General features: G+C 37.2%; 3 protein-coding genes across 8 annotated transcripts in view; 1 reads left to right on the forward strand and 2 right to left on the reverse strand.

Moving 5' to 3' along the window:
* The window catches only part of fhdc1 (FH2 domain containing 1), a 50,451-nt gene extending 45,275 nt beyond the window's left edge, over window positions 1-5,176 (reverse strand). The window contains exon 1 of the mRNA XM_028458814.1: window positions 5,051-5,176. The gene's annotated coding sequence lies outside the window, so the exon portion shown is untranslated. The remainder of the gene's footprint in view (window positions 1-5,050) is intronic.
* Window positions 5,177-8,514: 3,338 nt separating this feature from the next.
* Window positions 8,515-25,025, reverse strand: arfip1 (ADP-ribosylation factor interacting protein 1 (arfaptin 1)). 3 transcript variants are annotated; one of them, XM_028450882.1, is made up of 10 exons: window positions 24,751-25,025; window positions 22,184-22,521; window positions 18,943-19,044; window positions 18,260-18,356; window positions 17,645-17,746; window positions 15,070-15,182; window positions 14,685-14,906; window positions 14,149-14,306; window positions 12,208-12,382; window positions 8,515-10,259 (listed from the first exon to the last, which is right to left on the reverse strand). In XM_028450882.1, the coding sequence occupies exons 2-10, from the start codon at window positions 22,517-22,519 to the stop codon at window positions 10,104-10,106; spliced, it is 1,461 nt and encodes a 486-aa protein (XP_028306683.1). In that variant the 5' UTR covers window positions 22,520-22,521; window positions 24,751-25,025; the 3' UTR covers window positions 8,515-10,103. The 3 variants fall into 3 exon arrangements, with proteins under 3 accessions (XP_028306683.1, XP_028306698.1, XP_028306689.1); XM_028450897.1 differs by lacking the exon at window positions 22,184-22,521; XM_028450888.1 differs by lacking the exon at window positions 17,645-17,746 and having other exon boundaries at window positions 24,751-25,024.
* A 2,142-nt stretch (window positions 25,026-27,167) lies between these two features.
* Window positions 27,168-27,611, forward strand: part of fam193a (family with sequence similarity 193 member A) — a 34,418-nt gene continuing 33,974 nt past the window's right edge. For all 4 annotated transcript variants that reach the window (XM_028448236.1, XM_028448254.1, XM_028448244.1 and 1 more), the window contains exon 1: window positions 27,168-27,559. In XM_028448236.1, the coding sequence (XP_028304037.1) occupies window positions 27,359-27,559 (201 nt within the window). In that variant the 5' untranslated portion in view covers window positions 27,168-27,358. The remainder of the gene's footprint in view (window positions 27,560-27,611) is intronic.

Raw genomic sequence — 27,611 nt, forward strand, 5'->3', positions numbered from 1 at the left:
ACCCAACAAAGCAAATGTGAAACCTACAGGTCCTCCAGACATTGGGTATTTATATCAGAGCCCGACCTGAAACCGAGAATTAAAACCTATTTTTTCCTCATACAAATGACATATTGATGTCTGTTTTAGTGGCTTTTATTGTTTCAACTGTTAATGTCAACATCAGATCAATGCACGGGGAAACAAACACATGTCAAACACAGGTGCACAGTGTGTGCCGCCGCACCAGAGACAGCAGTGGATCTATTTACATAATCCATGTATCAAATATAAGGATAATCCATGTTCTTGTGCAGGAAAAGGATTGATTTAATAGTGGATGCTTGTGCTTCAAGCCTGTCTTAATTCGTTCCCTCTCTGCTCTGATCAGAGCAGTCGCTGACAGCGCAACACGACTAAACAACCAAAGTTGGCAGCCCAAGTAGATGGACATCATTTAAATATTATTTTTATTTGAGCAGTTGTAAAGTGCATTTACATGATCATACGCATTCACCCATTCATATACACCAGGCAATGGAAGACTCATTGTCAGCAGCTTAGGGTTCAGGCAGGGTTAATTGGGGCCACCGATTTTCTGTTTGCGAAAAAATAAAGAGAAAAGCGAAATTCACATTCTCATTATTTAAAATCGGTCCCCAACATGATGCTGAAATGCCTCATATTAGGGCTGGACCATATGCGCCAAAACTCATATCTCAATGTTTTTTCTCAAAAAGGCAATTTATGATATAAATCTAGATATTTTTAACTCAAATCCTGTCCAGAAAGACAACTCTGGGTTAAATCTGTTTATGAAAAATGCCACACAGTCACATTTATTAACAAACAGCAGCAAAATATGTGCCACTTTTGACTTTTTGTCCTACAAGGGACAGCAAGTGTGAGTGAGTTCTGTAGTGTGGCTTGTTTAAGGAAATGTCTGGTTTAGGACACACTCAGTAATCAAATGAAATGTGCTTTTCATGCTGTAGTGAAATCTAGTGCAAATCCTAAAACAAGTATTTTAATAGGAAATAAGTAGATGTATCTTGATGAATGTCGATATTGCCCAGGTCTACCTCACATGCTATTATTTTACCCAAAACCCATTGTCTGAATGTCTAGAAAGTGAGAAATAGAAGAATATATTATCATAATCCCATTCAAAATCTTGTGCTGCGCATTACAATTAGAATAGTGATCATGTGATTGATTGAAAATGAATGCAGCGCTACACCTGAAGTGTGTTTTAAATGTGGTGTGATGAACAAGCGGTTTAGATTATATTATGATTGCATTCAAATCTGAAAAGGCTTTGGTACAAACACAGGTTTATCTGATGGTGTATTAATAAAACTGGTAATGTATTTACCTGGTAGTCACCTGGGATTCCAGCAAAACCTGAGGGGAATTTGCTACTTTGTGATAATTAAAGGTTTCACAAATAATGTTTTGGGATCATATCACGCCATGCATTTCCATTGTATTTTTTAGCTTTTAAAAGATGGCTAAGGGATTAGCAGTGTGAATAACGGACATGATAAGCTCTAGCAGTATGGCTCCTGTTTTCGTTGATACACTACCGGTCAAAAGTTTTAGAACACCACACTTTTTCCAGTTATTTACTGAAAATGATTCAGTTTATTGTGTCATTGCACTCTGAAATGACAGCATAGAACAAACAAGCAATTTGAGTTGAAAAGGAAATGATGGAATCCATGAACAATACTGTTCACCTGATGCTCATGAAGGTCTGGTACCACAGTGTGTTCCCAACACTGCTTTTATGCAGACAGAGGGAAATGGAAGTAACCAAGAACAGTTTGAACACCTGTAGGAATTAATAGCACCATCTTTCAAGGCTGATTCAACTTTCATTGCTGCAGAACAGCTTTAAATCGTTAACCCACTTCCTGTTCCCTGAAAAAGGCGTATTTGTATAATTCTGAAATGTACATTATTTTTCAGTTTTGGGTAACAAAACCTTTTTTTTTTTTAAACCTCTGGCTGTTCAGTACTTACCTTTGTACCATTTCAAGCTATTCATTAGACTTGCATGACTTAAATTGCAATAAATAACTGGAAAAATTAGGGTGTTCTAAAACTTTTGACTGGTAGTGTATATATAAAGTTGACTCTAATAACTAGGGATGTAACGATTCACTCAACTCCCGATACGATTTGATTCACGATACTGGGTTCACGACACGATTCTCTCATAATTTATTTCACAAAATGAGACTGTAGACAAATGACGACTGAAAAATATTAATTTTTTTTTTCTTCAAATAAAAAAATACTGTACTATTTTCTTTTATCGCTCATTGTCAAAAGAATCCCTTGATAAACTACGCAAAACAATGCAATTTAATTAAAAAATAAATCCTGAATGAAATAAATAAATAGTACAAATGAAGAAGAAGCCTATTTATTTAAATGCTGGCTCTACAGTAAACTATAATAGTATAATAGTTCCTTTTCTTTTTAAAAGTGCAACTGAAAATCTATTTTGTGCCTTAACAATTGGACTTTAAAACAAATCCCATATCAAAGAAATAATATAAATATACAAACTATGGCTTTCATTCTCTCTCTCTTGCTTCTCCCTTTCCTCTTTGTGCCGCTCTTATCTTGGATTCACATGTTCTTTCTTTCTTACTTCTTTCATTGTGTCTTGGGGAAGCCAAAATGCTTCCACACTTCTGATTTAAAACACGGTGGTGCGTCCTGAATTTCACATTCTAAATAGATAGCGCCCTCTGCTGAAAAAAAATTAAAAAAAATATTTATATATATATATTAACTGCAATTCCAATTTCAGAGTATCAACGTGAACCGTGACACCTTTGAATCGATTTTTAACTGCCTCACGATTCATCTTTACATCCCTACTAATATCCCTATTTAGCAGCATGTGTGGTACGATTTCTGGAAGTTTAATAGCTAGTACGGTCATCTAAATAGTGAAAGACGATGAATTGGAAACCAAACGGAAAGGTGAAAAGTGATGCATGCAAAGTGAAACAGAATTGAGGAAACTCTGAAAAGGAAAATCAGAGCCCCAATTTAAGGACAGAAGTAATTGCACTGCTAACCTCCTACTTAGAAGACAAGCCCTCAACCACTTGATATATTAACTTTAAAATGTATTACGCATGACAATGGAGTAGACTTAAACTTAAAACACATCACAGAACCATTATTTATTCACACTACAGTCATACTGGTGGAGATATGTTACACCTGAAGCCTCAGTTACTCAGTTAACTGTGGCTGCCAACCATCCTCATCCTCCTGAGCGTCACTAACACAAGGTCTGCAGACACGATAAAACAACACTTCGTTGTAATTCTGTCGCTTTTTTAGATTAAAAGAAACTCCAACAGTCTACGCTTCTTTTTTCTTTCACTTTTTCTAGATTCCAGCACCACCAGTCTTTTGCATCATTCATGCAAAGACTAACCTCCTTCATATCCTCTTCACAGCATCCATCCATCCATCCATACACCTTCTCTGGGATCTATTTATTTCCTCTTGTCTAGCAGACTCATTTGCATCATTCCTTATCTCTCCTCACTGCATATGTGCAAACTGGCTTGTCATTCTAACCCATATGTACTGTATAAAGTGTTTATTACTGATTGCACGTCTTTAGAGACACTGTATACTTTGTTTTACGAGAGGAATTGTCCCCCCTTTTGTATAATTTTACAAAAATGTAAAATTTTACAGACGTTATGTTTCTATTTTATGAACCCTTAAAGGAGAAATTGATCCAAAATTATCCAAGAACACAATTTTACATGTTCATGATTTGATTTAATATTTTGGGATTTAATTTTTAGGCCTTTAGAGCTCTAGTAAAATTAATAAAGCAGGCAAATCAATCACCACGAAGATGAAGTTGGTGTTGTTTACATGCACTGAAACAGGACGGCCTTCGCTAAAACATAATGTAGGTTCCGAAAACTAAAAAAAAAAAAGAATGCCTATAACTGCTAGATTTTTCTAAAAGAATGTATCTTTGACAGCAAGAGTTGGAGCTGAACAGAAGTCGATTCAGAAAAGATCAAATGGACACGTGATTGATTTCTTTAAACAGACAGATTTTTCTACACAACAGTTCACTTTAATCAACTAATGAAGTTGCCTTTAAAAAAAAAAACTCTTCTTTCTTTGCTCGCACCTTCTCACTCCCACTCCAATAAATCAAAACTCACACAATATCAATGACGTCAAAGACTTGAGTTTTGTGTGTTTCTCAAAGACTTCCACAGCAACCAATGTTCAGACCACCCCAGACCAAGCCAACCATAACCTAACCCTGTGGGGAGGGGACGTTCCTTTTCCCCCCTAAAGGGTTATTGTTCCCAACACTAGAATGAATTACCCTCCTAATTCATCTGAGCTGAGAAAGTAATGTACAAATGCCAAGGAAGCTTGGACCTGAGCAGCAAAATAACAGAGAGGCAAGGGGGTAACATGAAAAATGAAGCAATTCCACAGTAACAAATATAACAAGTACTACATTAAATAAATAAATAATACAGGGCTAATGTTTGTTTACAGAATCCTGTATCCATGCTTAGTACATTACATATTTTATCTATTTATTAAAGATAATTGATGGTATCATTTTTACAAATTAAAAAAAAAATGTTTAAACACCCTATCAGAAAATATTAAACAAAGTCCAACAATATATAGGAAAAATGGTTTGATTTACTACTACATGTATATAATACACTAATTAATGTTGACCTCCTAATAATGTCACATTAACATTAGAAATGTGTGACAATGTTATTGCTGTTGTGTGCAGAAACCTCAAAAACACAGATATATAAACCAAACTAATGTTTCCATGTAACGGCAGACTAATGATGAGGCTTATTGCTGTTAGTGTACTGTTGAATATATGTGCATTATTCTATGGTCTGTAGTATTGTATGGATAGATATGAAGGAGAGCAGGTGATGAGGTAAAGTGACTTTCCACAGCAGACTAACATGATAGAACCATCCACACACACACCGCAGCAGCAGCACCAACGTCCTGCCTCACTTACCGGCTTAAAGGGACAGGCTGGGCGGCTCTCCGACGCTGTTAGAGGTGCTACTTTTCGGAGGAGAAAATATGTCCTTTCGTCAGTGGTAGTTGTTGTGCTGCAGGTGTCCCGGCCAAGCTGCGGCACAGGCACAGACTGTGCGCGGTCACACACAGCAGGAGCTGAGGCTGAGGATGACGCCGTAGTGCTGATAGCTGATTGGTTCAGGTGGAACAGGCGCGTTCCCGTGTCCTTTGAGCGCGAGCCCGGAGGCCGCGTGTGATCTCTGGTGCATTGACAACAAGGTTGAGCTCGAGCACACGGAAATATTTAACTAAACACCAGAAAACATGCAAGTCTGCAGACAAAACTCGGTTCAGGCGTGAGTCATTTGATTCTCAAGGTTTGCACAGATCTGTCATAGTTTTGATAGATTATTACTATTATTGAAACGTATAAATAGACTCCCAGTCTATTGATACTTAGCGCCCCTCATTGGCCAGTTTAAGTCACGTGATAGGTGCGCCACGTGACTTAAAGTTCTGTCAGTTTTATTTTAGCCCTATCCCTAACCCAGGAAATACCCTAATTTTTTTGTGTATATATATATATATATATATATTTTTTTTTTTTATTATTATTATTTTTTAAAGGTGGAATTTACACTTCCTTTATTAAAAGCAGAGGCGTTAAGTAACGAAGTACAAATACTTTGTTACTGTAGTTTTTTCTGGTATCTGTACTTTCCTTGAGTATTTATTTTTTTGTCGACTTTTTACTTTTACCCCTTACTTTTTTCAACAAATATCTGTACTTTAAACTCTTTCGTTACTTTTAAAACCTTCAAAGATGATGTCACAATATAAAAAAACGCAAACAATATTTTGTATAAAATAAAAGGTTTGTCAAATTGTATGATAATTTTTTTAAATAAAATAACAAATTAATTTAATTCAAAATTTAAAAAAAAATAGATACATTCTTAGGCTCTAATTATAGCTAAAGCTATGAACTCTAAAACAGTGCCATGCCAAATGTGCCATGTGAGTAACAACATAATTGGTAGAAACCACAACCTGAACCAAAGAACGTGACCTGGGCACTGATCAGAAATTACACAAATAAGAACATATGGATTATGTAATGTGTCTTCATAAACTGCTGACCAGAAGTCAGTACAGTACTGTGGTTTAAGGTGCCATTTTTTATTTTTATTTTTATTTTTAAATAATTTGCTCAGCAACGGTTGGGTGTAGAAATGTAACAAATTATTTAAGTACAAGTAAAATTACTGATTTAGAAACATACTCAAAAAAGTACAAGTACCCGTAAAAGCTACTAAATTACAGTAACTTGAGTACTTGTAATCAATTACTTTCACCTCTGCAGATTATAGCTAAATGTAGCCCAAAAGATCTCATTAAAAATAACAACCATAATAAGTAGAAGTGGTACGATTTGAGTTCACACTGATATGATCAGCACCAATAAGTTCAAAAATACAATATGAAATGTTGGAAAGGAAAAAAAAAAATGTAGTTTGAAAAATTACCATGCCTTTATATGACATTGACTCTGGGCATACTGATGCAAACAGCAATGCTACAACAACTACATTTTTCATTGTGTGTGTGTGTGTGTGTGCGTATGTGTACACTGTAAACGAGAGGTGTATAAAGCACTTAAAGGTCAGACGAGTAAAAGTGAAAGTTGTTTTTCTTTGAGAAAAAGCTTTTGAGAAAAGATGAGCATAAATGTTTTACTCAGTTTAGTTTATTTTAAGTTAGTCACATGTAAAATTTTACAACAGGCCTCCCGTTCCTTCTACCAACAGACGCCAGGTCGTCAAAGTCAAATATACATCATCTGGAAGCAACCGACGCAAGACGTGATTGGCCGACATAACCCCAAGACAATCCAGCCTGTTTGCCTAGTGGCCTTAGGTTACAGTGACTGTGTGGGTGTTGATCAGGCATGTTTCATCATAGAAACCCCCATGAAGACAAATGGCAACAAATCAAAGACAGCTAATTTTCACCTATCAGTGTGAACCCTGTGAAGCAATCAACCTGATAGAGTCAACGTCTAATGGGAGGAGGACATCTAACCATCCTAGTTAACACACAACACCATCCGGCTTTTCCATTCTACTGGCACTGCCCCTATTTCCAGACAAGTTGCAGAGATGTTTCAGCCATTCTTCAAGTGTCCCTGCTCGGGTTCCTTGATCATGGAATACCTGTTGGTGGGATTGAGGAGCTCCTCAAAGTATTTATTTAGTCACCTAATTATATCCCCTGTGGATGTCAGCAGCTTCCATCCCCAGTGCACACAGTGTGGGTGAGTTACTGCCTCTCTCTGGTCTCTGAGGCATTGGACATTATGCCAGAATCTGCTGATCGATAGTCTTGACTCTTCCTCCATGAGTTTACCAAGCTTCTCCAACACCGGTAACTGTTAGCGCCGTTCAGAGATCCACACACCAACCGTGTTCTGTAAGCCTTCTTTTCCCACCTGACGGCTCCCTTCACCTCTGGTGTCCAACGGCAGGTTCGGGGATTTGGGACCACCCCTGACACTGTCAGCCTTGCGGCTACAGCCACATACACAATGGACAAGCAGAGTTGAGCCCATTCAGGCTCAAAATCCCCCAAGATTCTTGGGAGGTGATTAAGTTCTTTTGGAGGTGGGAGTTAAAGGTCAACTTGACAGGTTCTGCTATATATATATCCAAGCAATAAATGATACGATAGCAGTCCCTGCAGGATCGTCACTTCTAAATTCCTTTATTTTGTGACTATTTCTTGAGTAATTTTAATGGAGTTTTGTAAGATTCTTTGTGAGAAAGTGCAGGATTTTAGAAAAAAATTTAGTCATTTCTATTATTTGTGATGAAAAGAAATGTGAGCGCTGCAAATATTGTGGAAGTAAATTTATTTAAAAACCGCAATTATGACACCTTCATTATCGTAGTTGGAAATTGATTTAATGATTAATGTTTTCTATGTCACTTGTACTTTCACCTGTGGGCCAGATTGGATGCTCTAAAGGTCCGGATTTGGCTCCTGGGCCTCGAGTTTGACACGTGCATGTTTGTGTTAGTGGAAACCAGACCGCATTACTGCTGCTTAGTGGACAGATCCTTTTAGATTTATAAATGGGGAATTTGGGCTACTTGGGCTGTGTAAAACTTAAAAATTTGATTCCTATTGTCAACATCAAAGAAAAAGCCATACAACACTGCTGATGGTCTACAAAGGGACAAGACAACAAAGCAAGAGTGGAAAGAAGATCGAGTTACTTTTATAAAAGCAAAACCAGTATTACAAAGGTGTACAGAGCATAAAAGTCAGCATTCACACAAGCTTTGTGCATTTTGTCTTTTCAATTTTGCTTTTAGGTGCTTAAAAATATTTATTGATTAATGTCATGTGTACTTTCTACAGTACTTTCCCCCAAAGGGATAAGAAAGGAAAAAAACAGGATAAGAGAAAAAGAATTTATTCTACCCCAAAATGTTACACAACATTTAGAAAAATAGCAAGTCAACATTAGTTCATGTTTTCTTATCATAAAAAGGTGGATATCTTGTACACGGCAGTACTAGCTCAGGAAAACAAAGCTAAATGGCAGCAATGATTTCTGTGATGGTAAAATTAGAGTTTACAAATATAGATTCAACCATTTTTAAAGAAACGGATTGTTGTACACGCCTAAACTGACAGCTAGAATTGGGAATTGTACAAATGCACATTCATGATCGGCCGGCTGATTATCAAGCCCTGCATGTGGACGTCCTTTTTGAAAAATAGACTCCCAAGTAGTTCACTAAGCAGCTCCTGCTCGATTCACAAGACATTACACCTCAAAATCAATGTATTTTGGTTTATATCTTATATATAAAACAATTGATACATACTTTTCTTAAATCCACCCGTTTCAAGAGCATAAATATGCATACAGTATGTGCGGTGGGGGTGAACATCTTTGAGAAGAGCATAAGATGGTAGGTTTTTGGTGTGCATACACTGCACTTGTTTTTAAAAATGGTTTGTTTTGTTCATTATTTCCTTTATCAGAAATGCATTCAGTAATGTAAAGAGTTATAAGAGAAGGGAAAGAGGAACAATTATAAGAAGTCAAGGCACATGAAATCATATAGGCTGGTCCTTCATTTCACAGGAATCAACATGTTCAACCATTCAGTCTTGTGTCCTCAATAAAGACAAAGTGGGGTGCTACTTTGTAGTTTTGTTTTTTTACTTCAGAGGAATTGTGCAAATACAAAGTTCCCTGGTACCTAATAGACTTCAAAATATCTTTTCTTAAAAAGGGAGTGTTTTAAACAGCTAGGAAAAAATCTTATTTTGGAAGAAGATGGATAGAATTCTGCCAAGGAGGGAAAGAAGCTATTTGCAATTTGAACTTGGTTTCACCTGGAAGGCACAAAGTTCTCTCCTAAATCAAAATGATACAGGAAACAATGTGACTGTTAGAGTTGTTTTCCCCACATAGTACGGAGTGAGGCCACATGTACCAGTATTCAGCCTTTATACACCAGTAATCATCCCTCTAAAAATGATTAAAAAGTGTATTTCAAAGACTCGACCTGTCACTGTCAAAGTTGCTGGTGATAAATTTACAAAAATCCAAGAATCTGATAGAAAAATATCATGTACAATCAAATTTGGCTCATGATAAGAGGGTCCTATTCTCTGAAGTTCATCCCAACCTCAGGAAAGTGGTCAGAGTAATTCAAAACAAACTGGAGTGATTGCTTTAATCTTCAAGCTGCCTCCATGAAGGCAACACTACTACTGTGTGAGATACAACCTTCTAGTGCAGTAAAGGCCATTTCAGCTTTCCAATGTGTTACCTGCAGGATCAAAGTGCATTTGCTAAGATTTGAAATACCTACAGTGTTTACAAAGCCTTCAATTCATAATATTGTACAGGAATGTCGAATGCTTTTTTGGAGAGACATGAATTATGGAGAGTTTGAAAATAAACTATGATATATTGGAGTGTAGACTTCCTGTCAAGCAGAGCCAGTGAAGGCAAATGAATGGAGTGATTAGTGCTCTTCTAGCCAGGAAGGACTGTCTCCACCTGGCATTTTCAACTTGATGTGGAACTGCTTGAGAGTTTGTTCCAGCTGCTGTTGATTCCCTGCGTAGTATGCAGCGATGGCATTGTGGAACAGGATGAGCTGGTTGTGCAACACCTTCACCTGTGAGAGCAGGAAGAGGAAGTAAGACGATGAGTATAGAAGGATTTAAAATGTAAACTTGGTGCTAAATTTGTCTCCTATTAAGTTTGAAGTGTAAAATCCCTGCTCAGAGGCTTCTTAGTTTCAGTTTCGGATGCGGAGATTAATTAGTGCCGCTGGTTAATCTACCGGCGTTCCAGAGGTGAAAGTAACGGATTAAGTACATTTTAAAAGAAGTCATTCATTACATTTCTACACTCAACCATTACTGAGTAAATTATTTTTCTGTTTTAAAATGATCAGTGGGCATTGTGAAACTACAAACAATCAAATATATCACAGTCATAGCTGACCAATCAGATTAACCGTAATGCACAGTCCTAAAACAGCATTGAATGGAGGTTATTTTCTCAGTTTTCGTGTTCATAAATGTTTCTATACTTGGAGCCTGAGCCTTTTTTTAAATTTTGAACTGAATTCATTGATATTATCTTATTTAAACATTTTGACAAAACTTTTATTGTATACAGATTCCTTTGTGAAAAAGAAATGGCAAGATTGTCTTTTTTTTAAGATTATACATGAGTTGTTTACTGTATGCAAGGGAACCGTAGAAATATTACCAAAAATAAACATGGGGTGAAAGTAATTAGTAGCTTTTACTTCGAGTACTATTTAATTGAGCTACTTTTTACTTGTACTTGAGTATTTCATGCATGACTTACTTGTACTTGAGTACAATTTCAATCAAGTAACAGTACTTCTACTTGAGTAGGATATATCAGTACTCTTTACACCTCTCTTGCTTTCACACCTCATTCACACGTTTTAGTTATTGGTTTCAATCAGCTGCATTTTAAAGGAAAACACATGGCTACTTAAGCAGCTGATCACAAGCTGTGGCTAAAGCTACTTCAGGAAACAGTGTGTGTCTCATCGTTGAAACAAAATTAACCAGGATGAACGCATTGTGCAAGATCTGAACAGTGGCTATTACACCGCATCTCTATGGCAACATAAACAGTAAAATGACGAGTTGGTTTCACTGTAACAACACATCACTTCACTTCATGTAGGAGTTACCAGGCTCAGAAAGGGCAATGTCAAGGATGACCTGTCGACCTTTTTTAGAGCCAAAATGTCAAGGTCAAGGTCGCGTAAAGTGCCAAAAACTTCCATATCCCTACGAATATTTATCATACAAGTTTGATGCTTACATTTATGAAAATGTCATCTCAAGTGGAGTATTTTATTTAGTTAGACCAAAGCTGTAAGACCTACCACTAAAAAGATTGATAGGGGTCAAAGTTCATGACATCACCCAAAAAAATAAATAAATGTCCCTAAAACTCAGCCACAAATTAGATACAGTGCTCAGACTGGTACCATTGAACAACATTTCCTTTCAATGTGTGACCTACCAGTAAAAAGATCAGTAGGGGTCAAAGTTCATGATGTCACAAAAATATCGAAAAAAATGTTTTTTTTTCTTATAACTTCGCCACAAATTGAGAGAAAGTGCTCAGACTGGTACCATTGAACAACATTTCTTTTCAATGTGTGACCTTGACCTTCACGCAAGGTCAGTCTTCTGTCTTTCTTACATTATATAATTTGTCAACAAATCCAGATACAGGTTGTCATTTTTGCCAATTATCAAATTGCCAAATATGTAATCGCCTTGGCGAATACAGATCTTGCCTAGTTTATCAGTCATTTTATTTACGTGTGTTTATCAAAGTATTATTTTTGATTGTATGTTGACAACTTGACTGTGTTTACTAATTATAGTTCCTTAATTTAAATGTAGTAGTGTTATGCTTCTTTGTCTTAAATCACATTTTGGATAAGAATTTGTGTTCATGTACACTACATATGCCGTTTGTATCAATGTTCCTATTTTATATACCAGCTGATTTAAGGCTTTTGTACGCCCCCCAATATCAGCATCACATCTCATCCAGCAAACCTTGTTCTCTTCCAGGAACTTCAGCTTGACGGAGACATCGTTGCGCATCCTTTCAAACTTCTCACGATGGATCTGGAACTGCTGCTGGGAAACCTCAATCTTCGGCATGGTGTTGTCATCACGTGGTCCAAGGTTTATCTCCTCTAAATCTGTACGATACGCATCATACTCAACCCTACAGGAAGAAAGAAACAAAAAAAATGAACAACTCATGGCTCTTCTTTAAGGGTAGACATTAATCACAGACACATCTCAGAGAGCAGTTAAAAAACTAAAATCTTGTTGGCTAAACCTGAAGCAGGATAAGAGTTTGTACTTTCATTAGTATTATTAAGAGAACAAGAATAAAGGACAAACATGCAACAGTGGAACAGAGCTGAATGTGAATTAAATATCAGTTTGAAAAGTATGAAGGTAGATATGTTGCAAAATGTGAGAGCTTGTAAAATGTGACGTGAGCTTGTGTATAAAAAATCCACACACGTCAAATAAATTTAATGTCACAATTGTTAGAAAAAAATTTAGAGACTGATAATTACACATAAAGTTGCAGCTGCAATCTTGTAATCCAACATTTATTCACATGTTTTTTAATTACTTGCGTAAATGATCGTTTACAACCACAACTCTCCGGTTACAACTTCTCCAATCTACCGCTACAGATGCACAAACTACTTTTCTCGTGTGAATCTGCGCTGCTTGAGTTTTGCAACACATTTTGCGAGACGTCTGTAGCAAAACTGATACATGCTCGTAGAAATGGCCCCTCCCCTCCGCGCTCCCCCATATGTGGGATTGACCAATCAGAAGCGAGGATTTGGAGACAGTGGACTGTCTTTTTAGCGCAGCAGCCGGTGATATGACCAAAACAAAGTCATTTTTCTTCACTGTAAAGGCAGGATGCTGAAATTTGCCTCTACAGATTGTTAGAAAAAGGATGTTAGTTATTTATGAACAAAAATAGTCATGAAGAGTGATTCTCCTTGTTTATATTTAGGTTAACGCTATGTGGAGATGACAATCAAGAGCTGACAGCTGATGCAGTGGTCAAGCTATTAATATATTCTACAAAATCTACAATCTGTATAATGTGACGAAGCAATAAAACAATGAACATGTATGTGAACTGTGAACCGGAGAGTTGTGGTTGCAAACGATCATTTATGCAAGTAGTTAAAAAACATGTGAATAAATGTTGGATTACTTGTTTGTAGCTGTAATTTTGTGTAAATATCAGTCTATACATTTTTTTCCTCATCATTTGACATTAAAATTATTTCACGTTTGTGGATTTTTCATACACAAGCTTAAATCACATTCTAGAAGCGCTCACAGCACATTTTACAACTTCACATCGCATTCTACAAGCTCTCACATTTTGCAACATATTTGCCTTCATAGAAAAGCTTTAAGACCATGTAAAAGGGTGAAACTGCCGCTTAAAAGTTAGTTTTGATCTCCACTGTAAACACTGTCTTATTGATGTCTGAAAAGTTTTGTACATTGCATTGTGGGATATGGAGTCCATGAGACTCGTGATAAGAATGAAGGAAAAACCTTTCTATGCATTCGTCTATGAGACTCCACATCCCACAATGCAATGCATGAAACTTCCCAGACAATGCCAATGCGAGTTGTAAATTCAACCTTTTACATCTTTTTTTCTGAGCAAATGATCTTAGATTTGCTGATATGAAGTGTAAACTATGACTTTATCTGATAAAAAAAATTAAGGTTTCCAGCAGTTTTAATTATAGTAAACAGGAGAGACTCGGATCACATTCAGAAAAATGTGAAATTGGTCTGTAAAGAAAAAACAAACTTTTTTTAGGATTTAGCACATTGAACTTTTCACAAAATGCTAAAGTTTAATCCAGGATTAATAGTTAAACTTAAATTTCAAACAACGTAAGTGACCCAGTCAACAGTTTTAGACTTTACCTGGCAGCTTCATACTGCTTGATGTTAATCATGGTGTCTTCAATGGTTTTGTCCACAAGTGTGTTCACACTAGCGATGAAAAAATTAATAGCGCCCAACAACGTGTCTCCATTTTTGGACAAAAGCTTTTGGGTGTCAGCGTTGTAGCCAAACTCCTCCTACAAACATGAAAACAATGGGAGTGAACATACTGTGGTTTCCCAGAGGAATAATAGGGTCAATGCTTCAACACTATTATATAATGATATGATAACAAACCAAGTCAGCACACAAACTCATTACATTTACAAACTATCGAATAAAAAGAGTGAGAAAGCCTAAATAAATAACCAGGTTAGAACCACATAGACATAATGTTAGTGACATTAGACATTATTTAACTTACAGTAAAATAGTGATTTTTAAAGTTTTCAGATTGGGAGGTCTTAAAGAAAACTAATGTAAAATTGACATTATTACCACTGTAAAAAAAAAAAAAACAGGGTATATTCAGAGGACTCAGGCTGTTTACAACCAATAAACATCCAAAGACTTACGTGGAGTTCAGGTGATTTGAGGCTGAGGTCAGCGAAGGCGTCTCCCAGCTGCCTCTGTGTCAGCATGATCTGTGACAGCTGATTGGCCAGTGTCTGTGCCAGCCTGATGACGTTTTGGTACTTTTTCTTGTTGTCCCGGAGAATCTCGATTTGGGCTTCCAGCTCCAGGTCCACCGTCCTCGAGCCCCGGCCCAGCTTCTCTGACAGGATCTGTCTGGTGCACTGATCGAAAAAACAGATGTTTAAACATGATCTGTACAAATTATTTACTAGAAAGTAGCAAGAAAAACAAAAGATATTTCAGACATTTGTCACTTTTTCAATAAAATCCTAAAGTGATAAATGACAAAAAGAAAAAGTAGAAAGCATGGCCAGAGTGAATTACTTTATACGTGTTGATGCTCCACTTTCTCACTAGCTCCAGTTTTTCCATGGCAGGGTTCTTCAGATCATCAGAAAGGACCACCGCTCCACTCTTTAGCTGATCGTTCATTGCACCTGCACAATTGACAGTCATTCACCAATTACTGATCAAGTTAATAAAATAGATGAGCTTTGAAAACGACGACAACAAAAAAAAAAAATCAACATATAAAAGAAAACTATAACATTTGGTGCCATTAAAATATTAGTAGCAGGATGTTAGCGTGGATCAACTGCATCCTGTTAAAATCTATGAGGCAAAAATGTTAATGAACATAAAAATCAACAAGGCTCGATTTTAGAATGAGTTTATAAAGGAAACAGTTAATATTTGACATGGAACATTTAAATTATTGAGTGTAAACTAACAAATTGTGTCAGTCACACAATGTCAGTTTTAGATTCTGTGTAGAGATCATCTGAGCCAACTGTAGACAGGAAGTGGAGTGCAGGCGGGAAAGAGAACATTTGTTGGTCGGTTTTTTTAATAGTCAAGCAAGAGAAATGATTAAGTATTAAGAGATCAAGATGTTTTTTTAATTTTGTAATTGATGTCAAAGAGTAACTAAACCCCAGGTGTTGGCTGATGTGTCATTAAGGTAGTGTTTTTCAACCTTGGGGTCAGGACCCCATGTAGGGTCACCTGGAAACAAAATGAGGTCAACTGAAATGTCTAGTAATTGGTGTAAAAAACAAAACAAAAAAAAGAAAAACCCATAGGTTAAAAAACTGCTTAAAATGGTATTTTTACATTTGTTTTATGATCATTCTTTTTCAAATTAACACATCACACACACTAATTATCAAACAATTGTGTTCTATACTTAAACGTTCTCAAATATAAATCAAGTTGAAATAAAATGCAGTAAAATAAATACCTGAGATGGTGCATTTTGTAATTTTGTGCACTAATCCTGGCTACTCTGTATTTGTAACAGTTTAAAAAAAAAAAAAAACATGATCAAAAACTTATTACAGAAAAAAATGTCTCTAGGGTCGAGGGATATTTGCGATATTAAAATGGGATCACAACCCGAAAATGGTTGAGAACCTCTGCATTAGGGGCAAATAAAAAAAAAAAAAAAAAAAAGCCAAATTAGGGGCGGGGCTCCTGGAGCAGTTAAGACATGCTCAGTCTATACTATAAAATCTCCAAAAAACAATCTATGCTATGCTATGCTAGCTAGCGACTTAATACTCACTATACCGCTCTATTCACAATTATCTCAGTCCAACCTACTCACCGCAGATCAGAGTCGACAGGTGCAAGTTTTTACAGGAGGGGCGGGGCCAACAGTGCTGGTTTGTGATGTCAGAAGCCACCAAAACATCACAAACCACCATTCTCAGCCAATGGCAAAATTTGATTGTAATAGTCAGGTTTCAACCTGTAGAGGGGAGTCACTCTTACATTTTTACTACAAAATATGCTAAATTTAAATACTGGGACTAAAATGTCAAGACTTGGGATGTCAATTGTGTCTTTCGGCTGGGGTTGCTAGGAGACAGTGTGACAAAGCTCTCCTGTGAATATCGAGCTTGTACAATGATGTAGTGACCAACTGGTGACATGTAGGTGGCAGTAGCGCACCTTTGAATGAGAGATCACCCGTGATGGGGAGAGCTCAGAGGGAGAGGAAAGAAGTTTACAAGACAGAAAATGGCGCTACGAGAGTTGATGCTGAAGTTCCCACCAACTCACAGCAGCACACACTTGACCAGAGCATGTGTGGAACTAAGTGGACTATTCAGTGTCATGATGGTGATAGAAAACGATCAGAAAAACGGAGCAAGCGGTGATGCTCAGCATGTCTGGGGAAGTTGCACGCATGTGGGGAGAATGACGGGGGAGAGACTTGCAGAAAGGCCAAAATACAGTGAGTAAACCAAAAATAACAACAATTTTGCCATCAAAAGCCTGGTCTCAGTGTTGTTTTTCTAGTTTTATAGAAGGAAACCAACGTTGAAATGACCCTAAAGCTAAAAATGCTTCTAAGCCACTGACAGGTTTTTTCAGAAAAAGCCATTTTTCTCAGCTTTTTGTCTCAAACTGGCAATTTGTGTGAAACTTGCCTCTATTCAACTGCTGATTACAGAAGAACGAAACAAGCTATAAACAAAAATAAATGTTCTGATGAAAGTAGAGAGTCTGGTTTCAGATTGTCATAGTAAAAAATATTCTGTGGGTCTTGAAAGATCAGTGAAAATCATATAAAATGCCTGGCAATAGGGTGACTGCTCTGAAAATGGCTGGCAGTGAATGAGTTAAAACCCAAATACATTTGTTTTCAGCAAAAAAGTAGTTTTGGGGTTTAGTTACTCTTGACGTACACACTTTCCATACAACCTTAGCCAGCCCAGATTTATGCAAAGCACAAAGTTTGTCGTAGTAGCAAAGTGGGAGCAGAAAGGTGTGATTCTGAGTGAAGGGCAGCCTTTGGAATCAAGGAGAGAGAAACACAGGTGGTTTTTGGTTGCTTGGTGCACAGAGGGTTATTATTCCATCTCCCAGTTCATGCTCCATCATACTGGAGTACCTTGCTTAGCATGGCTATCGCTGAAGGAGCGTGCCAGGCGGCTAGCAACAGTCGAACTGGGAGCTACTGGTGTCACAGGTGAAGTAGGCTGGCTTGCTGACCCTGGGAGATATTAAAAGTTAATATTTAATTAGTCCATATCACTACTACTACCACACAAGTGTACGGTGCATTATCAATTTCCAGTGTAATCCTTTCCATCTCTGTGGTCTTGCAGGATGAATGCACTTCTAAACAAAAGCCTGGCTCAAACAGTGTCAACAACATGGAAAAATGCCATGGCAACGTTGTAGTGTGCAGCCCAGAGCTGCTCCCCGCTTTACGAAGAGACATCGATTTACATTTCTAACAGGAAGGGAAGGTTACAACCGGGAGATCTGAAAACACTCATTAAAATCAATGAGGTGTCTTCCCTTACAAATTCAAATATCTGCCTTTCATATCTCAAATTGAGAATCAAAACACGAGTACCTATATGCAGAGTGAGAGTTAAAGAGAAATACTGTAACGAGTGAAGAAAGCCTGGGACGAGTGTGATGAGTGGCTGCGTCACACAACACAAAGGAAAATACACTCAGACAAAGACATGTTTATAATAGTGAGACATTAGCTCACCTTTGTGTGCTCCTGATTCCATGTTGCCCTCTGCTGTTGAAGAGCAGTTGCTTGACGAAACACAAGACTCAGGCCATGGTCCACTGGAGTAAGACTCCTATGGAAACAATAATAAAGAATTTAGGTCATATTAAACCTTTATAGCCCTATTTTGTAAATGTTCTTCAAAATAAAAGCATTAGAAGTAACTATTCGGGGTGTTAATTATCAATGCAACAGGAAAAGATAGAAGAGACCACTGAAAAAAAGCAGAGCTAGGGCTTTAATATTATTATTGCAAAACCTGACTGACATTTGACCAGTTGCTACATGATCAAAGACTGATCTACAGTATACACAGATAACCCCTAATCAATTAACTTAATCCTTTTTAAATACATTTTTGTCCTACAATGAATTCAAAATGTAATAGCACCATTCTCATCATTTCCTTGTTTATTAAGACAAAAAACATCCATGAAATCCCTCCTTCATCAATGAGTATTTTTTTATATATATATATATATAGGCTTTGCCACATTTGTCAAACACATGCATTTTGATTTATTTGTTTGTCTAAAGTTGAGGAGATAAAATGGAAGGCATTAAAGTTGAGATGTAAAGTGGAAATTCATTAACATTTAACAATTTATGTATTTTTCTTTCAATATTACTGCTAGCTAAGCTGCTTTAAACAGGCGTACTCTCTGAAATACGGCCTCAGGGTTCTGGTCCAGGCCTCCGTTACTGGTAACTGGTATTTCAGCGGCAGTGCTTCTGTGGGCCTCCTCAGCCATTGAGCTCTCCTGAAACAAGAGAATTAAATGAGAGAAGTCAATGCCTAAGTTAAAAAAAAAATTTAAAAACTCATTTTTGGAATGGTGGGCTACAATCATGTGGGCACTGCTTTGAGTCTGCGTCACGGCAATGAACAAACCCAGATAAGTCCAACCTTGGACCTTATCAACCTTATCTGTTGTTGTTAACCAGCTGCATGACAAAGCTAGTAACTTAAGACGGGCGTTTCAACCTGACACATAAAACGGGTGGAGATTGCAGCATCTGACCAATCAAAAATCTGGAGAAAGTGCAGAGTAATTCATGTCACAAATGAGGCATAACTCTTCAAAATAATTAAGAACTAAAATCCATAATTTAGACCAAAAACAACACTGTCGCTGCAGGAAAAGCAGAAAGGAAGGAATGCAGGCAGAGAATTGATGACGGTTAATGGGTACATTAGTGAGACTGTACAATATTAATTCATCCAAGAATAAACAGACACTGGGCAGTTTCACTTTACTACAGCACAGACGTGTTTCTATTCATGTATCCGCCTCATTTTGGGTGCAACAACATATACAGAGAATGAATTTTTCTTTAAAAAAAAAAAAAAAAAAAAAATCCGATTTTTTTTTTTTAGGCAAAATCGCTCAGCCCTACCTCGCACTCAACCTTCTCCCAACCAAGTTAGCTTTTTAGCGTAAATAACCATTGTGATTTAACCCGGTAAGAAGTTAATCAGCACAGCACACACTGAATAAATTCCGGAAGTTAGCGCGATAAGAGGAAATCCAATTATAAACTAAATGTAGAAAAACGTGAATAGCAAAGACTCAATTCTAGAAAATGTTTCACTTTGACATAGGACAGTGTTCAGAAAAGCTTTTTTTTTTTTTTACACATAAACACATCAAAACAAGTTTGATTATCATCCCCGCTTCATAGCATAGGAAGGGGGTAACAATTGTGTCATAACATTGTATTTTTCCTATTCGAAGGGGGGTTCTTTATGCAGCAGCTACTGTATTTCTGACATAAATCTCATTTGGTTGCCTACATTTTTATAGAGCATTTTTGCTGCATTTACTGCACTCAATAACAAGGTTTCAAATATGTTTAAATAATACATTTACCATATTTTTAAATTGCACTTTTAGATGAGTTGTTGAACTTAAATTGTGCACTTGCGGCTTTTAAACTAAATCTGGCAGCGATAGAAAAGTAAACCCAACACCTATAGTTGAAATTGTGAAGACTTGTAATTGAAGAAATGTATACACTTAGTGGTGGTTTCTTATAAGGATGACGGTGGGTTTGAGGGTCACTCATTGAGGAGATCAGTTTGACCTTTTCTATCATTTTAATAATTTCTAGTTGTCTTTAACAGTGCAGGAACTTTATTTCCTTTTTCCTAATCGATTGAACTCAGATTAATTCAGTCATTTTTACCATAGGCCGTGTTTTGTTCCTGGAAGCAATACAGTAGATATGATTACTGGCACAATCTTAGGGGAGATCGGAGAGGTAGCAGTTACGAAAGGGCGAATCAATAAAGATTAGTTTTCTGTTGATTACAAGTGTATAGCCTGTATCCAGGGAAGTGTGTGACTGACTGGTACATGTGCAACATTTAACAGTGTATGGCATTGAGGGAAATGGAGCCCTCTGTTTTGTTTGACCTCATGAAGTCCATATCTTTTATTTGTTTAATATTCTTTTATCTTACAGGAAGTCGCCTGGACAACAAGGAAGTTGTGTGGCAGTAAAACATGTCAATCTACAGTAAGCCACAGCATATAAATGTGCTTAAACTTCTAATCCTGAACAAGGAGGCCCTTCCTTTGTTGTGCCACCTCCTGCCATGTTTATAGTTTGAAAATGCCTACTTTCCGCCTGGTTCTCAGGCTAGAGGAAACCATTTAAAAACTTCCAGAGGACGTGACTGACAAAGACGTCACGTTAACGGCTGCATCACGTGACGTGTGTATAAATACTTAAAGGTAACAGGACACATATGATGAAGGCGGACAGAGCAGTTATGTACCACTCCTTTGTTTAGGCACCGCCTGCTGATAAGGCCTCAAACTGATCTGATATCGGGTATGTCAGTAAAAGGCATAAAGTATTTACCTAAAAGCAATTTTGAAATAAAAAAAAAAAACATCTCAAATGATTACTTCTTCATTGAAAAACTTTGAAGAAAGAAATTGGAGGTAAACTATGGGATGAAAAAGTGGTTTTGAAATCAAATGGGTTACACCCACTGGCAGCAAATTCTGGCAAGGAAAGCTTTCCGATAGTTTCAACCAACTCCACACAGAGTGGCTCCAAAATTAATTAGGTCCATGAAGGAGAAAGGTATGACATGTCATCATTTTGCCTTTCCCCTGAGCAGGTATCTTGGATACAAGCTGGAATGATGTGGGAGGAGAGATGGGCAATAACAAAAGCTTTTGTATAGACCAGCAGCTGCAGCAGCCAAGAAGGAAACAGTCACTAAGGTCTCTTTTAAAAACTACAAAAGTGACAATCATCGAGTGAAAGATTGAGACTCAATGACAAATGAGAAGGGAATAATTATTTTGTGAAAGTGTCAGGATGTGACCTGTAAAAATGGTTTTACTGGTGCCAACATAGAATCATTAGTCCACATTCAAGTTACATAAGGAAATGTCAAGAGCTGCTCGCTCATCTAAAAAAAGCAGAAACAGTTGGTAATGCTAAAAATGGGAAAAACCTGTATACTTACCTGAAACCAGCAGGACAGCTGATCAACAATGTGTAGTACTGTTACATATACTGTGATAAAGAAAAATTGCTTTCCTTAAATCGTTTTCAATAAGCCAGAAAAACACAAGTTGATTACCTTTGAACAACAAAAAAAGGTACAATACACAGATAGATTACAAAGAACTCCAGCAAAGTAAAGTGAATTTCACCATGACCAGCAAATGGAAACAGATGAAATCAAACCCCAAATTCTAGGTATAACAAGCGGATGTTGCAAAGTAACCCTTAAGTCCAGAACAAAAACTGAGCTAAGAAGAGAAAAGACGAGAGAGACACCTCCACCAGCAGCAACACAGGAAACCAGCAGCATGAGCCAAAGCACAGTGGAAGAGCCAAGGCAAAGGCAAGAGTAACAGTGACGGTAAACATCACCTTTGTTTCAGGGTGAACATCTCCACTTTCTTCTGGATTCTCAGCTGAGTCACCATTGTAGTTCATCTCCTGTTTCTCAACATCTACACTGCCAAACATCTCATTCTCACTCCCATCACCCTCTTGAACATCCTGGTTACTGGATTTAGCATTCGCACTACTTTCTTCTTCATCACTATCTATATTGAGGTCATCAAATTTGTCTGCATTATCTTCTACCTCTCGATTTAAATCCTCACTAAAACTCTCTTCTGCTTCATCAGCTTCCTCAGAATCCACCTGAGGGTCGTCGACCGAAGTCTTTGTTGACACCGACTCAACACTAACTTCAGACATACCTAAAAAAAGACAAATAGAATAGTTTGAACATGTCCGACACAATCCTCTGTCAAACTGACTCGTCTATTAAAATAACAGATCTAGACACATCTCAACTAGCTCTAGATGACAGATTGCCAATAAATAATGCTCAAAACTGTAGACTCACTCAACTTTAGTCGCTCTTACGATCATTTTATAGAAAGTTATAGAAAAGAATCTGTTCTCGGGAACCGTGGGGTTTGTTTTGTCCTTCATCCATTCTTTACACCTACATACACTTAAATTACATAATAAATTAAATTATAACAAACCAAGTTATAAATAAATAGTTTGATATCAGCAAAAAAACAAAACAAAACAAAGATAATCGGATTATAGTCATCATTTAAAATCTCTGATACATAATTTCTTTATGTTGAATTTATTGGGGTTATTTTTCAGGGTCTTCAACTGTCATTTTTTCTAAATATTCTATTTAAATCTAGAGCATTCTTATGTTTAAGTTAAACTACTGGTTATTTTGCCCTTTAATTTTTTATTTTATTCATTAGTAGCATATTCTAATGTTAAAGGTTCAAATGTATGTGACCTAGAGCTAGGCGATATATCAAGATTCAACATATATCGAGTTTTCCATTTTGGTGATGGAAAATTACAATAGCGATGTATAATTTTTACAGCTTATTTTGTATTAAAATACATGTTTTAGGAGTCGCTGTTTTCACTACTTCTCAGAACAGCATGAAAAGCACATTTCCATGGATTTCTAAGTGCATCCGAACCCAGACCTTCGCCTAAACATCCACACCACAGAATTCTCTTGCACGTGCTGTCTCTTAAAGTAGTCTGGTATGTTTGGGGAAGAATTGTCTACAAGCATGAAATTTGGCATACTTGCAGTTTTTGACCTGCTAAATTCAAATCTGGCAGGAGCCGGAGCCAATTCTCAACGAGGACGCCATATTGGACAATTCAAAATGGTGGCCACCCAAACACAGATTTTTCTGTTACAAGCCAACCAAAAGTCACAGAATTTAAATCAAAAACACATTTCTAAGGTTCTGGACCCCAGGGATTCTAAATATGATGCCTATATGACAGTAACCTTGACTGGTTACTGTTATCTATCATTGAATATTTATAACCAAAATTGCCTTTATTTTACAACATAGAAGCCCGACATCCCAGATCAAGCCATCCTTAATTGATCAAACAATAACATTCAATGTAGTTTTAGTCCAAGAATAGTCATTACGAACATTTTGGTTACCCTAACCATAACCCTAAACTACGTTACAGACTTACTAACCTTAACCCTAACCGTAACGCTAAACTACGTTACGGACTAACTAACCCTAACCGTAAACCTAAACTACGTTACGGACTACTAACCCTAACCGTAAACCTAAACTACATTACGAACTACTAACCCTAACCGTAAACTACGTTATGGACTAACTAACCCTAACCTTCTGGATTTGAATTTCCTGCCACCTTGAATTTGTACATGTATCGCTTGTTCAGCCACTTTTTCTTCCGATTTGAATGTATGAAATGGTCACATGACTTCCGGTAACCTCATAGGCCACGTACGAATAGCACGAAAGTTGTCCGTGCATAGCCACTTTGTAAAATATTTATGTGGGAAAAAAATGCTATACCTGTGTATTACATGTACCAATCCCTTTGAAAGAATGAAATAAAATGTCCTTTTTGCATCAATATTTTTAAATTGACCACTGTACATCAATGTTCCAAGTCAGCATTTATGCAATAGTGTCAGTTTTATTTTTTTTAAAAAAAAGTTAGTGCACTGGCTATAATACCTACTTTTTACAGATGTACAGATTACTCTTTTGTATGTTAATTTAAAACATAAGCAGGACAGAGTGACTACATGCACAACTATCACGTGATTTCAGGTTGACATTGAACGACAATGTGATTTAATGTCCTACTTATCCGTATTACAAACTTAATGTCTTTAAGTACAAAGCGAGTTTGACATGAATGCCATGAAAACGTGAGCATAATGCGTGTAGCTTCTACTTCCTGTAAGTTTTAAAATGTTGTGGTCGTTGACGTGTGGTTAGCCATCGGAGCTAAACAGTGAAAACGTCAACAAGTAAATGCAAAACTTCTCCCAAATCAGCTTGTGACAAGTCAAAAGGAATGCATGCAATCGCTTGTTTTCCACCCGTGTGGAATAAGAGAGTGTTGGACGTAAAAACTTTGGAGAACATTACCTGTGTGTGTACGTGTAGGACAGTGGCTAACTTTGTAGCTGTAAACTGTTAGCCGCTGTGGAGCTTGCTGTCCTTAGCACCGTGTCGCCCTGAACCCCGTATGAAAACGCAAAGCACTCGTTATTAATGCCAACGTTTGTATACATGTACAACCACCGAGTCATCCAAGGAGCTTCGCCATCATTAGGAATGCTTCAGAATTCCGGAAAAAAGACGCGTCCGCATGGTGTTGCGACTCAACCAGTGTCCATTTTATCTCGTGTCTTACTTTCTATTTCCTGGTTGGTTGCTAGTAGTAACGGAGGATAAAGAGCCCCAAAAAAGCTTAGCTAACCTCACAAACACTGTTTGTATTGTGATATTTTAAAATGTGTTAAACACTTAAGTACAAAACATAAATAAATGATTATGAAGGGTTAAGGGATTACAAGGAGCATGTTTGACACACCCAGTAACAGCGGATACACGCGACAAAGCCGGAAGTCGTTCACCAATAAAAATGGCCACCACCTGAGCCGAAACACGTGTCCTCTACTGTCACCCAAAGCAAGCGGCATTATTTACAGCGTAAGCTCTCCCCCTGCTGTTAAAATGAAGTGCCTACAACTTGTTTCCAACATTATTTTATTTTATTTTAATTAATACCCCACACACAGAGATGTAAAGAGCACTAATATATCCTACTCAAGTAAAAGTACTGTTACTTGATTGAATTTGTAATCCAGTACAAGTACAAGGAAGTCATACATGAAATACTCAAGAACAAGTAAAAAGTAGCTCAATTAAATAGTACTCAAAGTAAAAGTTAGTAGTTACTTTCACCCCCATGTTAATTGTTGGTAATAAAAAATCTTGCCACGGTTCAAACATCTCATGTATAAACTTAAAAAAGAAGAAACCAAATCTTGCACAATTGGAATTGAATTTATTTTCCACAAAAGCATCTGTATAAAATGAAAGGTTTGTCAATTATTTGTACTATTCTACAAAATAACACCAATGAATTCAAATATAAAATAAATAAATTAATAAAAAATATCAGGCTTTAAGTATAGCAACATGTATGAAATTCATCGAGACCACGAAACAGATATGAAACATAATCACAAAAAGAAATAATTTACTTAGTAATAATTGGGTGTAGAAATTTAACAAAATACTTTACTTCTTTTAAAATGTACTTAGGTACAAGTAAAATTACTGAAGTACCCATAAAAGCAACTCAATTACCTCATCTATAACCTTTATTAATGTGTTTTCTTGCTCTTTTTTAATGTGTAAGCTCCATTTACAACCTTCTGTGTCCAATCTATCCATGATCTCTCTTCTGCACAGAAATCACCTAAATCTGGTCCACTACCTACCCCTCTTCATCTATTTCTCTGGTTAACTATTTTAATTGTGTCCATCCTGGTCCACTCTTCAAGAAAAACCTCTCCATCTTCCTCTCTTCCATCTGCAGCTCAGCCCTGACTCATCAGAAAGCTCCCATCACTGTCTTGTAAAGCCTTCTTTCCATTATGGATGTTTTCCACTTTGTTATTTTGTATCTAAAGTCATACACACACACTACTGCTCTGTCATTTACATACAGTATGTCATGTTAACTTGTATTACTGTTCTCTTACGTGCATCAGTTGTTCTCTTCTTTCTGTCACTACATAGGAAAAATGCTCTACAGACACTGGCGGCCCAGGGGCTACATGCGGCCTCTGATCTAAATTTGTGCAGCCCCGAAGTAATTGCAGACATTAAATTCAAAAACACACAAATTGACTAAAAAATGCACAAAATGACCGCAGAAAAGATACAAAACAATGACAAAAATGCACAAAATTACTCCAAAAACACATAAAGAGGAAACAAAAATCCACAAAAAGACAAAAAAAATCCACAAAAAGACAAAAAAATCCACAAAACGATAATTTCAAAAATCACTAAATTACAGAAAAAAATCAGACAAATCCACAAAATGAAAAAAAAAACGAGAAAAAACCCCACCAAAATACCACATAAACACACGGAATGGCTCCAATAGCCCACAAAGCTACAAAAAATGCACAAAATGATTTAAAAAATGCATTACAAAATATACACAAAGCAAGAATATACCAAAAGAAGAAAGAATAAATAAAAATAAAACAACAACAAAAACACAATGCCATTCGTCTTGCTCAGATTGGTAATGAATGTTGATAATGTGGTCCTCACTTCACAACTGTGACAAAAAGTTGCACATCTTTTCTCTATACACTGACTTATATGAACCCATCTAATACATTTCATAGGCTTTGTTTTGTTAATTATTCTGGGTTTCTATTTACAGTGCGTCTGGGCGTGGTTTTGGCAACGTCACTTCCAAAGATACTCAGTTTCCCATGAGCCTTTTGGTGGGCTACGTACGATTGCGTTGCAACGTAGAATGGGACCGTTGAGGCCATATTGGAACCGCTGAAGTCGGCAACACTCTGAAGAGACTGTGTGTTTACCGTGTCAGGGCTTTCTAAATCTCTTTCCTGGATCTGTTTCCGAGCGACTGCAGCAGGCAGTCTGGCTGAGACTCTACCAAGTCTGGACGACAAGTTGTCGGGCTTCTTCAGTGGAAATAATGAGTCCAACCGATGCTAAACGGGGGGCTAAACGCAGGAAGAACAAGCGGGGCGGTGGCAGTAGCTGCAGTGCTGTCTGCAACACCACCGGTAACAAGGCCGGGGTTTCCTCCGCCACACCTGCCTCTATGGTCGGCTTCCTAACACCCGGGGGTGCAGGCAGCGGGACCATAGGCTCCTCCACGGACCTGAACGGAGAGGTGAGGCTGTCACACGTTGATTATCTGTGGTGTCAACACACACACATACACA

This window comes from Gouania willdenowi, chromosome 1, assembly GCF_900634775.1.
Source record: "Gouania willdenowi chromosome 1, fGouWil2.1, whole genome shotgun sequence".
Classification (NCBI taxonomy): Eukaryota; Metazoa; Chordata; class Actinopteri; order Blenniiformes; family Gobiesocidae; genus Gouania; species Gouania willdenowi.

What these genes read in the sequence shown, in the direction of transcription:
- arfip1 (XM_028450882.1), bottom strand. Translation starts at nt 22,519, where the DNA reads ATGTCTGAAGTTAGTGTTGAGTCGGTGTCAACAAAGACTTCGGTCGAC. An exon ending in TCAAATCACCTGAACTCCAC is followed by an intron (nt 14,307 to 14,684) that starts GTAAGTCTTTGG and finishes TCATGTTTGTAG; the next exon opens with GAGGAGTTTGGCTACAACGC. An exon ending in AAGCAGTATGAAGCTGCCAG is followed by an intron (nt 12,383 to 14,148) that starts GTAAAGTCTAAA and finishes TTCTTCCTGTAG; the next exon opens with GGTTGAGTATGATGCGTATC.